Genomic DNA, 15736 nt, shown 5'->3' on the forward strand with positions numbered 1-15736 from the left:
ATGACAAATAGCATTTATGGAGGGCTCCACTGCCCTGTATGTGGCTAAGTGGTTTGCATATATTACTTCATTTGATATCAAGGTCTCTAAATGTTTTGTTTTTAATTTTCCAGTTTACATCTTCAAAACCTAAGGATTCAATGGAGGTTAATCTATTTCAAGTCACAAAACTAGAGAATGGGATTTAATGGGATTGGAGTCCCGGTGGTTTGCCTGGCTCTGATGTCTATACATCTCTACCATATAATCATGGCTTTGAGCCTTATTCCATCCTTCCCTCTAGCTTCTCCATCCTTTCAGCTGACTCCAAATTGTATTTACTTTCCACTTCTTCATTAAGTGGCTCAAAGAAGGGTCTTCAATGCTCTAATCTTGCTAAAGCCCATAGTGTTTATCAATTCTCATCTGACTTATTTTCTCAGTAGCATTTAAGGACTGTTCACTTCCTCCTGGTTAAGGCCTTGGTTTTCTGGGCTCCAACTTACTCACCCAGTCTTGCTCCTTCCTAGTGTCCAGCTCCTTCTCCTCCAACAAACCTGGCTCTATTTTCTAGTTATGCTTTGGATATTCTCAACCAGACTCTCTTTCACTCACGTACTCATACACGTATACGTGTACACCTCTACATGCATATACATATAAATATGTCTCCCATGTATTTCTCCAGACCAGACCACACTCCTGAACTGCAGACATATACCCAGATACCTGCTTGACACCTCTACTTATTGCCTAGTCAGATCTCAAACAAAATCCCAAGTTGAATTCATGATCCACTCTTTCTACTTCCCAGCCACCATTCTCCAAAACAAAGCTATCTGCCTCTGTCCATTCAGTTGCTTAAGCTTAAAATTCTAATTTTTCTTGATTCCTTTCTTACCTTCACAAACTCCTTTGAGTCCATCAGGAAGCTCTCTGAGTTCTGTCTGGACCAGCTACTATTACAGTCTCTTCTACAACAGCCCTAGTCCAAACCACCATTGCCCTCCATCAGAGTGATGGGTCCTTTCTTCCTCCCCCTTGTTTTCCTATGGCCTGTTCTTCATTGAGAAATTAGATGTGATTTTTCAAAAAGGTAAATCTGATAGTGTCACTCTCCTGTCTAAAAACTTTGCCAGGTTTTAATTTCTAGTTATTGACCAACTACCCCATACACAGAAGTGTTAATAAGCAACATATGAAGTGAGTTCTATTTCATGACAATGGATATTTAATATCTCAAACACAGAGAGTCCAGTTGGGCTTAGGGCTCTGAGAAGAAAGGGAAGGCAAGGTGAGATAAGAAATGTGGCTGCTGGAAATGGGCCATGATAAAGTCTTAACAAAGGTCCAGGATTTCATGTGGGCATCTGAAATCAGGATGGTTCCAAAGCCCTGAATGTGACTTTTGACCAAGTCAATGAGCTTGTCCTTATACACATTTGAGCCAGGCATGCATGCGAGTATAATTCAACTGAGTGATGAGACAGCCCATGACAGCACTTTCAGGACTGCTTAAATCAAAAGACCCAGGGAGTAGTAGTTTCATATTTCTCCAGCAACACCACAGGTCATGTTGTCTGGGAGTTAACGGTCTAAAGGATGAGAATGGGAGCTAAGGGATTAATTGTTTGACTCCTCATTAGCCCAAGAAAACACAGCAAGACACATTTGGCTTCCACACAAAATCATACAAAATTCTCTCTTTATTAAATATACATTATTTACAGTTTAAGTCTTTCTTCTGTACAACAGTAACCATAGAAAACAAAGAAATCTAAGGCTAACTTTTATTTTTCCCCATACAGTGTATTAAGACATGTTACGTGGTCTACAAAACTGACTTGGAACGAGGCAACATCACTTGGGATTCTGTTTTAAGAACAAAAATGAGAAGGTCCAAAGGAAATCTAGACTCCAGCAGATCTACAAAAGGAGGTGACCTGTTTTGTGCTTTTGCCATAACAAAAAGTCTGACATACTTTTTGGGGGGAGAAGTTATTTTGCATTTTATTATTTATTTGTTAAAAATAATCTCCCCACTCCTTCTAATTCCTCAAAAAAAAAGAGGGCTACTGCATGCCAGAGAGAGACTGATCTCCCATCTGAAATGGACATAGTAATGCTCTATCATAGAGATCAGCAAACTGCAGTCTATGGGCCAAATCTGACCTATTGCCTGTTTTTGTAAATAAAGTTTTATTGGAACACAGCCATGCCTCTTTGTCAACATATGGCCCACTTCCTGCTACAAAAGCAGAAGTGAATATTTGTAACCAAGACTATCTGGTTTGCAGAGCCTAAAGTATAGACCACCCAGCCTTTTAACAGAAAATATTTGCTGACTCCTTACCTATTAAATCCTGGATTCAGACTCCTGGTTCCCCTTTAGCCTGAAAGTGTATTCCCAGTGACAACCCTGCACCCTTTTTGCCTCTTCCAGTTGACTGAGGTAAGTGACAGCCTTAGACAGTACAGGGTATCAGGAAGCCTGTCAACTACCAGCTTCAGAAGGAGAGAAGTCTTGGTGTTGGACCTCACTAAGTGGAAAGTCTCTCTTATACTATAACTATGCTGCTTTAAAGCAAGGTTTGGTATTTTTTGCACAAGTATTTAAGGCAGGGCAAGGTTACACAAGTTTACACTGCCATTCAAATAGAAGAGACTATGTTAATATTTCATGTAAAGCCTTTGGAATGGGGTTGACTATAATGGAAAAATATGACTAGGCAGATGCCTATTAATATTATCCTTAAAGATTCACTGAAAGTTTTTACTTATGGGCCTTTCAAAGAGTCTGCAGGGTAATATAATGCTCCTCCTGTGTGCCCAACACCTTGTTCATGTCTTCTGAGGCTGCTGCATCTGAGGCATGGAAGAACATGATGCAAATGAAAAAAAGACCAGGGTTTAATTACTGGAACAATTAGATTCACCTTTGGTCATGGTCTAGTACTATTCTCCCAACTTTATCCTGGTATTTTATAAAATTTTCCCTGTGTCACTAGGGATGATTCAGAAGGCCAGTGTTCCCAAGTAGTGTGAGATGGTGGGTCCCTGGTAGTACTCATTGTTAAGGATGGAGAGTATCATATCTTTTTATAATGTATCATGCCTATGGCAAGACCAATGAAGGGGAAAGAAGGACCATTAGACTGATTTCAGGACCTCAAAACTTAACAGACATGGGAGTTATGATTCAGGATTGTGGATCTAAAGAGTTTTTTGACAGTTTCTTTTCCTTAAAATTGTACCTGGGTGTTCAACCTGGGCAGGATAGATCATTCTGGTGATATCACTAAAGCTTCCTGGGAAAATTTTGATGAAATAAAAATATTGAAAAAGAAAATGATGTGATTGGAGCAGGGCTGGGAAGTGTCAAAAAAAATGTCATGCAAAGGTAGGTAATGAATTCTTCATGCATACCCCATGATATTGCCTCTTTCCCTAATGTGTTAGACAATGATCCAAATGCACTGAAGGGACTCCTGAATTAGGAGCCAAGAAAGTGGGAAGAGCTGCTGCCACTGATCCATGGTGGGAGCAGTGACCCTCCACACCTGAGACGGCCACTGACTTGCCACAGATTCCCTCTTCCTCCTCAACATGTTCTCAGCAGGTGTGGTCAAAACAACAACACCAACTTTTGCCTTCATCCTTGCTCATGTCTGCTCAGCCACTTTGTAGTCTATAAACATTACAAAAGACAGACAACTAGCTTACAAAGTACAATATTTCACTAAAAAAAAAAATGTGCTTTTCTGTTCTTCCTCAGAGTACCTTAGTGCAAAATAAGAGAAAAATCACTCAAACATAGCAAGAGTTCAATATTAAAACCTTATATGAAGGTTTCAAATAACTGCCAACTCAAGAGGAAATTTGTCTATCCCTACTAAACAGATGTGTATATCGGATGTCCTGGAGAAAGCTTGACTAACAGCCCTATTTTACAAAGTCTTTATGCAGGTGTCTGTTTATACTGTTTTTCCCTTTAAGAGGTTCAACTATTCAGGATTTGTAGGAGCAGAGATGAAAGCTGGAGACACCCAAATCTACAAACTAGATGCTCACCAAGTAAGGGGGTGGGTGAGGGGAAGGGAGCATAGGTTGAGAAAAAACCAAGAACCGTATGTGGAACAAATTCAATTACACTATGTGTCTTTTAAAGAAAACATTTTCAAACTGCATGAGAGACATGAAATAGCACTCAGTTATCCTCCTTGTATTCTGAAAGTTTGGGGTTTGCTTACACCTTCTTCCATTAACCACTTTCACATCTGCAGGAACAAGGAAACCTCCTTATTTACTTGGTACACTTGTGACCTGTAGGACAATTGAAGCCTAAGTATGTCAAAGCCTTTAGGTTAAAGAAAAATGAGTAGCGGAGCTACACACTGTCTCAAATTCCCCTTGGCAGGCTGTTGTTATAATGTGGATTTGATGGATTGCAGCTATGGGGGAATTCAAAGGAAGCCAGGGCATTGGTGGACAAACTGTCAAGGCTTTTTATAAGAAAGCTTTCAACAGCCTGATTTCTATTTCCCTGAATATCTTGGAGAAGACACTCTGTTTTTAGCCTCCCGGTGTGGCTCCTCTAAGTGAATGAGCTTCCTGCAGAGAAGAGACAGGTGTGACTTTCAGGATTGGAAAAATTCACCCAGGGCACAGAGGTGAGACCTCACTTAGATGGACAACAACTTTTAGTCAGTTATTTACTCAAAGATACTTCATCTAGTTCTCAGAGATCATTTTTAAGTAGAGTCAAATGTTCATGGGGACAAAGAAGGGTTTTAGGAGGGGTGGAAGGACAGCAGACACCTTAAGGGACATTCGGAAGAGCAAATGAGACACAAGAGGTCATAAACACATGGCCTTGAAAGAACAGAAAAGAGAGAAGGAGGGGAGTGGAAGTGAAGATTGCTGTCCCTACCCCACAGAGAGTCCCCAGGCCATCACTGTCAGGTCTGACTGATGGGAAGGAGGATTTCCAGACTCCCCCGACCTGAAATGAAGCAAGAATGGAGAGAATTGGGCCTCCTCCAAGGTAATTTACAGATAAGGACCATCTTTTCTTGCTGTGCTGAAAGAGTTAATTCATCTCCCTCTACAGAAAAAAATATCTGCATAGACAGATATTTCCTTTGAGGAAGAGAAACAAAGCAGCACATTGAAGGTGGACTATACAAGACAAAATATGAATATTTTCCAGAAATTTATCTGCTTTAGTCTCTGGCCAAGGCTTTGCAAAAAATGATTGTGCAGGACCTTTGCTCTACATTCTACAGCACTTCTGTGTATCCCTATTACAACAATATGTGCCTGCCCTGATAGACTTTGAGCTCCTCCAAGGGCAAGAACAAGGTATAATTTATATTTGTACAGCCATGTCTATAGCACAACCCTTGGAGTACTGGGCATTCAATAAATACTTCATGATGAATTAAGAAAGGGAACAATCTATTTCTTTTGTTCCGATTCTGTTCCTGCTACCTTGTGGTGGGCATGGAGCTAACAGAGGGTAGAAGTCAGTTTAGTACCACCTCTGTTATTACTAAAGGGAACAGAAACTGTTTAAAAAAATTAGTCCCAGGATCCTTAAAATAAATCTCCCATATGAAGTTGACAGTGGCTAGAAGAGGCTAAGCCATCCATAAATACATATCTAGAGAAGTGATGAATGTCTAATTCTCTAGATGAATTCTCATAGAGACCATGGCAGTCTGACCTCTATCCATAATGAGTGATGCAGTGGGTGTTAAATATGTTTTAGGGTAAGCAAAAGTACTGTTGCTTACAGAAATAGGTTTGTTTGGTGGGAATTATATCAATAAAATATCCCCCTTAGAATGTGAAATTGCACAGGTGTTTTTGGTTTTGCTGTAAAGTGACCACACTCCATAAAATCTTTTTGTAATCAGCAGTTACCAAGGACCGAGGGTTACAGTGGAGGAGTATGATGGTCCAGCTGGTAGAGCATGTCAAGAACCTTGATTACCCAAGCAGAAAACAGTGGTTAAGGAGAGGTCAGCATGCTTTCAATGACTATTTGTTTTAGATTAGAATCACTCAAAGATTGAAACACACAATTGAACAATTGCACAACACTACACGGATTTGGTACCACTGAGGAAAGACAGGCAGAGTTAGCACTTATTTCTGAGTGAAAATTGCATTTTGCTTTGGAGGGAGCAGTTTGCTTGTTTCCGTATACTTCTAGTGAAAGTTAGTGTTCTCTGAGGTTACGAAATAATCCAACCCTGTAAAAGTAATTCTGGTTTAGCCCTGAGACTCTACTTGTAAGAGTGATGTGCTGATTGCACGATCTCGGCATTGGTTTCTGGGTCTGTGATGGGTCATCGTGTGTATGTATACATCGTCTGCATGTGTGGGGAGGTGTGCTGGTGGATTCTGCAGTGCAGATGTGGCAAGGATAGAGCTTCACAGATTCTTCACCCTACAGAACTACTTACAAGCGTATATAAGTAGATGAGGAAAGCAAATACTCTGAGTTGGCCTTTGCTAGTTCTCCATTTCTTCTATCAGCACTATGTCAACAAAATATAGCCCTCACTTCTCAGAGGCTTGAATAATGAGGGGTTCCAGCTTCAAAAATTACTCACATCTTCCTTTGCCTTTCCACTTCATTATTGGAGATGCTTCAGGCTAAACCCATTGCACTTCATGGTGACTATTATTTCAGGGGACAAAGGGCTATGTACCCAAGCAGGAGGCTGATTTATACACCCTTTTTACAGAAATAGAAAATTCAAAAGTGCGAATTGGAAATAGGGGTGGACAGGGCAGGAGCAAACAATATTTAAAGATCTTTGCTCTTATTAATGGATCATTCATCTTATTAAAAAAAATCTAGAAGAAAAAAAAAAGATGCCCTTGTTGGAATCACTTTAAATTAATTTACTAAAAACCTGATATAATGATGAAGTGATTAAGAATCCACCGGAAGTTTTAAGAAGATAATGTATATTTAGAACAACATTTTAAAGTTGAGAAATATGATTGCAGGCTGAATCCTTACCCATGTGCTCAGACACGGAAAGAAAAGCCTGAAATGGATTTGAAGTGAGATGGAGCTAATGAATTCCTCATTGGGAGCCTGGCCTTGCAGGGGAGTGTTAAATAATCAGAAACTATAGGCACTCTAAGAACAAGATGGAATGTCTGCTAACTGTTGAGGCTGGCAAACTGCGATGTGGTAATTTTTTCCCAATCTGAATCTGTCTTGTAAAGAGAATCGGCAAGTACTTTCCACATCTGTGGATCATTATATTGGCATTCCCAGCATTCTGGAGGATTGATATTGTTTTCCCCTTCTCTTTTTCTCCAAAATGGCCCAGAGGCAGAGTTAGCTCTCTTGCCATAGCAAAAATCATCAGGATTCTTACCACCACTTCGTGGATGAATTCGAGATGCTTTCTGGAAGAAATGACTGTGTTTCTTTGAAGCTTTATTATCAAGAGGAGCAAAGACCCTGAAACTTACCATCATCTCATCTGGGAGTCTATGTCTACAAAAAGATGTGTGTGGGAGCCATTATAATACATAGGGTGTAGATGACTTGAAAACGTGATGTACTGTGGAACATACGGGCTCCTCTGAAACTAAGCAGTGAGGGTTCTCTAGACAAACTATAATGTCCCAACCATCAGTGTACCCAGAGCCTCACAGAGAATAGCTCCATGGACAGAGGTGGATCATTGTGTCTGCCCTAAAACATGAAACCTGCATTCACTTTATTCAACAGATCCTTGGTGAGTGGATGGAAGGGAAGAATCCTGCTTGGTATTTCTCTTCTTTCATGCAGTTTTTTAAAATTATTATTTTGTTTTTGTTTGTTTTTAAAGCTCAGTTAAGATGGTTTAAGCTCTTTCATGGAACTAGGTACTATTTTAGACTTTTATTAGAATTTCTTTATGCTGCAGCATATATATATATATCTCAGTATAATAATTCCAGGAATAACCTAGCTAACATTTCTTACAAAATTGGAAGAGGCATTTTTGAAGTTACAGAACATCTACTTCCTAGCAGCTTTCTTTTTTACCTCCTAGTTTCAAGCTACTATTTTCCATGCTTCCCCTAGGTTTATGCTATTGTGTGCTGTTCTAAAGTGTCAGCCCCAGGAGAGAGTGGTAAGAAAGGAGCAAAGGAATAGCTCACTACTATCAGGGGTCCTATATTTGAAATACTCAGGGGATAAGAGTCAAAGTGAAAAAAGGTGATGAGTTAGGGCAATGGGTGTCCTATGGTAAGGGAAATCAACACAAAACAAACCTCTCTTATTCTTTTGAAAGTGCCACTGAGGTGAAACAGGCCTTTAGCATCTTCTTTCTTTACCCTGAGTTCCCTGGTAGGAATGAACTTGAGATGGGGGAGGATGTCAAGGATGAGTGTCACACGCCTAAGTCACAGAGCTCAGGTTCAAAGTAAGCCTGAGATTTAATGCAAGACGGAACGGCTGTGGAACTAAAGAGTGCATCTTACTTAGAAACTGGAAATACAGAACTAAATATGCACATGTGCACACATGTGTCTCTTCTTTGTCTAGAGGAGTAAAGTCAGTCTCTTAAGTGATCATTATCACCACAATAAGTTTGTCAGAAAGGAAGGCAGTGGCCATAGCTGCCTGGTCTTCTGGGCTGGGTCAAGGGGATAGATGCTGTGGTTGATACAGGTATGTGCCAAAAATAATTGGCAAACAGACAGGAAAAGGAGAATGACCAAAATTAAAAGATAGGAGAAAGGAGAAAAATTTAACAACAACCCAAAAGAGAATATTAGGTGACCCTGCAGTTTTTCAGATGAAATACTCCCGCTTACACTCGCTCACTGTGTTTTGCAAGTCAATGTCATTTCTAAAGGAACTGTCCAAATTTTCTGGGTATTCCTTCTCCTTCATCTGGTTAGTACGGTGTGACTGCTTATGCTGGTAAAGGAACCGGGTCATGATGCCGATGATAGAGAAGATGATGAATATCACCACTGCTATTACTCCTGTCGATAAAGAGGAAAGAAAGAGAGAAGGAAATCATCAAAGACTGTACACTCAAAGGAGATGATTCAGTCTAGACAGGGGACGCACTTAGGAGAGAGAAACAAAACAAACCAAAAAGCAACAAACTCTGCCACATGCCCAGAACTGAAGACCAGCTGAAATGCGTTCAGTCTTCAGTTACTAAAAACCCCCTCTTTCAGGCTGGCCAGGAAGAAAGCCAGTCTAAATCAGAGAATGCCATCATTATAAATATGGACTCAGATTTGCAAAGGATTTCTTAGTTATTTCTTCAACACTTGATTTAAAGAATGAGACAGAATCATTTAATTAGCACATTTGTCATGTTTAATCATCTGTCATTTCTTGCAACTGAATATTTCAGAACTACTTTAGTACGCTAGAAAACCGTAGTGAAGTATCCCAGACCTCAGTACATGCTCTCCTGATGTAAATTCACTTAGGGTTTATGTTCGCTTTGCTAAACATGTTTTGTTAATAATGAAATGCTTCCCAAACATGAGGGCATTCCTACACTGCTGTGCACTCTGCTAGGCATGGGACGGTTCAGACAGTATGCTTCTGTCGTTCAGAGATTCAGAGTCAACTGAAATGGCAGCCTTCTTCCAGGTAGGTCAGAATTCTGCCTGTTTTGACCGCATGCGATTTTACTGCATCTACTCGGCAAGCTGCCCTCGCTGACGCGAAGGTCTTGTCCCTACCTTTGCCAGGAAGCCTCTCGGATGCTAAGAGCAAAGTCAGCAAAAGCAGGGTGACAATGTAGAAACTGGTGACTTTTAAAGAGAGAATGCTTCTATACATGAATGTAGGATTTTCAACATTAAAATATGAGAAGTATTTATGATATTTAAATATAAGTTTATTCCCAAGAAAGCATATATTCTGCTGTTTTTGTTTTTTTTTCTAAGTAGAATGGATAATGATGAAATATGTTTCTTTTAGAAAGAAGTTTTGGACATCCTGTATTCTGATTTACATAAGCATGGACATTTGAGAGTTAAATATATTGACTGCACATTTTCCACTGATTTGTATCAGAGCTGGGGCCATGATTCAGACTGCTTACATTTTTTTTTTTAATATTCAGAAACCACTATGCAGAATTTTCCCTGACTATTTTAGAACACGGCAGATTAAAACCACCAAAGTTAACAAACAAGAATAAACTGGGTGGTAGTGAGTGACTCCCATGATTGGGCTGCAGCTTTATGAGATAAAATACAGAATCAGTTTCTACTCCTTGACTACACAGACTGTTCAGAGTTGGAGGAGTTTTCCCAAGGGGTTGGGAGGCCTTTCCTGCTCTTAGAGACTCACAGATGCATGTAACTGGGTGGGAAAATGTTGGCAGTAACAAGTCTTTTCTCCCCTTGTCAAATGTGAAATTGTAGGAAGAGAAACAGGCACTACATTCTTTCCTATGTTTCTTGGTGCCAAACAAAAATCAAGTTGGACTCTCTTCCTTAAAGCAGAAACTCAAGTCAGACATTCTAAGAACTTCCTTAAGGAAAATTCATGGTTTTCGTTCCTCACCACTGCATTTTGATGGTGCACCTCTGTGCTCCCACAACCATTTGCACTTCCTCCCTTGAAACACCACTCCTAGTTCCGTTGTTGCTGTGGGTTCATTGCAGGCAGCACCCATGCCTCACACCCATGTGTTCCTATACTTAGTACGGGGCCTGACCCATAGCTGAGACTCATTAAATAGAAGTTAAATGAATGGATACTGCCGACTTTTAAAAGAACTCCATCTGGTGTGGATCGGTTAATCTAGCCTGCCAGAGGCTGCGATGGGGGCACCTGCTAGGGCCATGGCTCTTGGATGGCAATGAATTCAGTCTCTCGTGGGCATCTTACATTAAACAAGTTTCGGGAATCATTCTGTGTTGCAAAGCCCAGAAGGGAAAAAACAAGTTAGTGGAGGCAGCCGCCAGGTTGAGGCAGGATAAAAAGGGGTGAGACCGATAGGCTGTGAGAAAATGGAAAGACAGGGGAGGTGGGAGGAAGAGCTGAGCTCACAACCAAGCAGACAATATCTGTATCTGTAACCATATGTGCGGCTGGATTGGAAATACCATTCCCGTGGACTTCACCCTACTCATTAGATCCAACCCAAATCACTTGGTGGAGAAAACCGACAGGACTGGGGCTTCACCCATCTGTCTGCCCCAACATGGCTTCTTCCCATATGTTTTATTGGTGTGCTTTGTTTGTGCTTTAGGAAAACTGACAACTGGATGAGACGAACAGAGTGCACACTGCCTGTCGCTAAGTAAATGTTCCAGCTGTTGACTCAGTAGTCAGCTGCTGATGGATCAGGGGCAGGTGCGTCCATAGATCTATGGATGCTGGGAGAGAGGGTGCCTGTGATCATACAGCACCCGTGACTACTCATGAGCAGGCTCACGGCCTTGCAGATCACGCGGGGTTCTCGGCGCTAGACAGCTATAATTAAGGAAGGAATCAAATACATTTCTCCCAAGTACAGAATCATTTATGTCCCCTCTGCTTTCAGCAACAAGGAATGGTTTACCTCCAATGACGGCCGAGTCACTTCGTACGGCATTAGTGAGTGGTTCTCGCTCATCCGTCTTCCCAAAGGGATCTGCAAGGAATAAAAGACATGGCACTTCACCATCACTCCACATACGGGAAAGAGGTGTACAATATGGACTTGAGATGACACATCTGTGGATTAGACCAAGTGCTCTCAAACAGTTGTGAGCTTGCATTTTTTTAGGAACCCAAACAAACATACACACGGAAAAGCACCCGAGGTATACAACGTCCATCCCGTAGTTCCGTGACCATTAGCTTCTATGTCAGCTTCTGAAACAGATGATGGTAGAACCCACCTGCATCTGCTTTCGCCTACAGCTTACCTCTCAGCCTAACCTAGAGGTCCCTCTCTGCTTTGTTGGACCCTCCGTCTGTCTTCATGACAATGGCCTCTTACCTCAAGCATGCATATGCTCTCTGCTTCAGAGGTTTCTTTAGCTGCACACAGATTCGGAGTCCATTGACAGGGAAAGACAAAAGTGCTGGAGGATTAACACCCCCAAGAAACCCTCACTGACAGAGACAGGGATTTCCACTATACATACATTAACATATATGGTAGAAGGAAAAAGAACATCAAATTTGAAGGCACGCAGACCTGTGTTTGAATCTTGCTCTGCCACTTGTTGGCCTGGTGCCATTGAGCTAGATACATTTTTAATTAACAAATCTGCAAATGTATTTAATGATACCCATATGTATGCATATAACACATGGAATTTTCAGGACCTATAGCGGCTGCCATCAGTATCCCTGTATCCTCAGGAAACGCCTACAACATGAGTATTATGTTTCCCACTTCACAGATAAGGAAATTAGATCAAAGTTATTTAGTAACTTGTCTGGAGTTCTATAATTCATCCGTAGCAGAATCAGAATTCATATCAAGGCTAGTCAACTGTCACATTCTGTTTCCTTCTATTATACCTCACTGCTGCCAGGAAAACACCAAGCTTGGTGATGAGTAGGCAGCAGCAAAACTCAGTTCCCTTTCTTTGTTCGTGATTAATAACTTATTTGGCAGTTGATTACCACACTTGATTAAGACAAATCCCAGGGACATTTCAAGACACCCATGATGACGGTGACTAAGGAAAAACAGAAAAAATGTTTCAGAGAGTAGTAAAATAAGAGAAGATGCATGGATGATAATTCTGTGGGACTTTCCTATTATTACGGAAAGCTGATTTTAATCACATGAATTATATTAGTTCAATAACCAGCCTGCCTCTCTCTGACCCTAAACTCTTCAATACTCAGAGTGGCAGTCATTTAAAATGTGGTGAATATATATATATATATATATATATATATATATATATATATATGCATTGAGTTCTAATTACTCATCATATTAAAAGTAGGATTATATTCAATACATTTAAATTCAACCATGAGAAACCAGTCATAATTCTTAACTACCTGTAATCATACAAAGTAAAGACATGAGTAATATTAGCCTTTAACCTAGAAACTTTTTGGAGGTATCGAAAGTAGTGCTATCAAAAGAAGGCAGTTCCCCTGGGTATTCTCCTGTGTACCTGATGAGGAGTGCACTGTGGTCACTGCATTCACATCTGCATCCATCATGGAGCTGCAGCTGGATTCCGTCAGGGTCCCATGGACAGTCACGGGTGCAATGGTGGCATGACGCAGGGCTGCCTTCAGGGGTGCTACCTGGTTATACTGGACTGAAGACAGGCATCCAACAAAACCCAGGGTGTTGGCTTTGGCAACTTTAGAATCCAATCCAAGATGTTCTGCAACATGAAAGACACTCCTGTTTTTTGTTTGCTTGTTTGTTTTTTCAAAGCATGCTCTATATCCTCTTTAAATAATGTCTAAAATTACAGAATTTTTCTTATAATTATTTGAGTAAGGGAAACCATCCCCTGTCTCTCTTCATCTTCTCTTCCCAAACCTTACTCCCACACTATAAGCATCAATTTATCAACCACATGTCATAGAAAACTATTAGGGCCATCTCTACTTTGAGATAACATTTCAAACTTCTAAATTCACATTCACGTATTTTATGAACTGTAGCAAAGACTTAATAAATCTGTTCTACACTCTAGATGTTTTATAAAATTTATTTCATTATCCCCATCATCATTTATCTATGGATGCTGGGGATTAGTTCAAGCACACTACAGTGCTCATTACAATATTGTACTCAAAAATGTCACAAGGAAAAAAAAAAGATGAAAAAGGGTAAAGAGAACAGAAGTCAAAGTGGCCCTTCCAGAAGTTTCTCACGTTCAGTGTTTTAAGTGGCCTGTGTAAACTGACCATCTATTCAACATTTTCACGTGCTTAGTTCTGTTCATGGTACTGATTGGGGAGCACTGATTTTCTGAGAGCAACCTTCCAAAGTATCTTGAGTCTTTGTAAAAGGTGAAGAGGCAATCATTTATGATTCACAGCAGATCTAATGTCTTATTTTCTTCGAGATTTGTATTAAGATTACTCGGTAGCCCCTTTCTCTCTTTTAGCAAAGATCATTTGAATAAACTAAGATACAATTACATAAAACTGCAATACACATGAAATGCTTCTTTTTTCTCAAGGTGTAACAGTTTCAACCTACCTAAATGGATCAAATAGTTATTTTATTATGATAATCTGTTTATTTTCTGGAAGAGGGCAAGGGTAAGGACTTCCCTCTCCACCCAGCAGATTATAATTTATTTCAAATCCATAAATGGTCAAAGTGCCTCCATGTATCTCTAAGCGACAATTATTTTGACAGCATGTGATAAGAATATGGAAGAAAAGGAGAAATTAACATTCCTTTATAATGCCTTCTTTAGTTTTGTCCTTATACTCTCCGTCTTCGACACCCATGCAAACCTCACTAGTTTATCAACCCTCTCTTCCTACTGGAAAAGGAAAGAAACCATGTGTATTAATTTTATGTAGCCATTATAAAAAATTACCACAAATGTAAACAATTTAAATGAAACATTGTAACACGACACAAATTTATTGTCTTATAATTTTGTAGAAGTCTGATATGGGTCTACCTGGGTTAAAATCAAGCTGCTGACAAGAGTGCATTTCTTCTAGAGGTTTTAGGGGATAATCCATTTCTTTGCCTTTTCTAGCTCCCATGAGCCACCCACATTCCTTGGCTTGTTGCCCCCTCCCCCGCTCTTCAGAGCCAGCTCTGTTGCATGTCTGTGTCATTCCTCCACAGTCACACCTGTTTCTAATTCTCTTCTGTTGTCTCCCTTTTTCACTTAATTTTTTTTTTGGTTTTATTTTATTTTATTTTATTTTTTTATTTTTTTTTTTAATAATGATTTTTTATTATATTATGTTAGTCACCATACAGTACATCCCCGGTTTTCGATGTAAGGCTCGATGATTCATTAGTTGTGTATAACACCCAGTGCACCATGCAATATGTGCCCTCCTTACTACCCATCACCGGTCTATCCCATTCCCCCACCCCCCTCCCCTCTGTAGCCCTCAGTTTGTTTCTCATAGTCCATAGTCTCTCATGTTTCATTCCCCCTTCTGATTACCCCCCCTTTCTTTATCCCTTTCTTCCCCTACTGATCATTCTAGTTCTTATGTTCCATAGATGAGAGAAATCATATGATAGTTGTCTTTCTCTGCTTGACTTATTTCACTAAGCATTATCTCCTCCAGTGCCGTCCATGTTGTAGCAAATGTTGAGAACTCATTCTTTCTGATTGCTGAGTAATATTCCATTGTATATATGGACCACAACTTCTTAATCCAGTCATCTGTTGCAGGGCATCTCGGCTCCTTCCACGATTTAGCTATTGTGGACATTGCTGCTATGAACATTGGGGTGCATATGGCCCTTCTCTTCACTACGTCTGTATCTTTGGGGTAAACACCCAGTAGTGCAATGGCTGGATCATAGGGTAGCTCAATTTTTAACTTTTTAAGGGACCTCCACACGGTTTTCCAGAGTGGCTGTACCAACTTGCATTCCCACCCCTTTTTCACTTTAAATACTCTTGTGAATACAGTGGGCTCACTCAAAAGTTCCAGGATAATCTCCCCATTTTATAGCAACATTAATTTCATTTGCAACCTTACTCCTCTTTGCCACTTAACACAATCACAGATTCTAAGGATTAGGACTTGGATATCTCTGAGGATCATTATTTTTCTTACTACTGCATG

General features: G+C 40.2%; 1 protein-coding gene across 1 annotated transcript in view; it reads right to left on the bottom strand.

The window, feature by feature from the left end:
* Positions 1 to 1667: 1667 nt before the first annotated feature.
* Positions 1668 to 15736, bottom strand: part of CNTNAP5 (contactin associated protein family member 5) — a 780199-nt gene continuing 766130 nt past the window's right edge. The window contains exons 22-24 of the mRNA XM_044388305.3: positions 13114 to 13332; positions 11547 to 11618; positions 1668 to 8991 (exon numbers count right to left, since the gene is read on the bottom strand). Coding sequence (XP_044244240.1) covers positions 8795 to 8991; positions 11547 to 11618; positions 13114 to 13332 — 488 coding nt within the window. The 3' untranslated portion in view covers positions 1668 to 8794. The remainder of the gene's footprint in view (positions 8992 to 11546; positions 11619 to 13113; positions 13333 to 15736) is intronic.

Source organism: Ursus arctos, unplaced genomic scaffold, assembly GCF_023065955.2.
Source record: "Ursus arctos isolate Adak ecotype North America unplaced genomic scaffold, UrsArc2.0 scaffold_1, whole genome shotgun sequence".
In the NCBI taxonomy this organism is placed as follows: Eukaryota; Metazoa; Chordata; class Mammalia; order Carnivora; family Ursidae; genus Ursus; species Ursus arctos.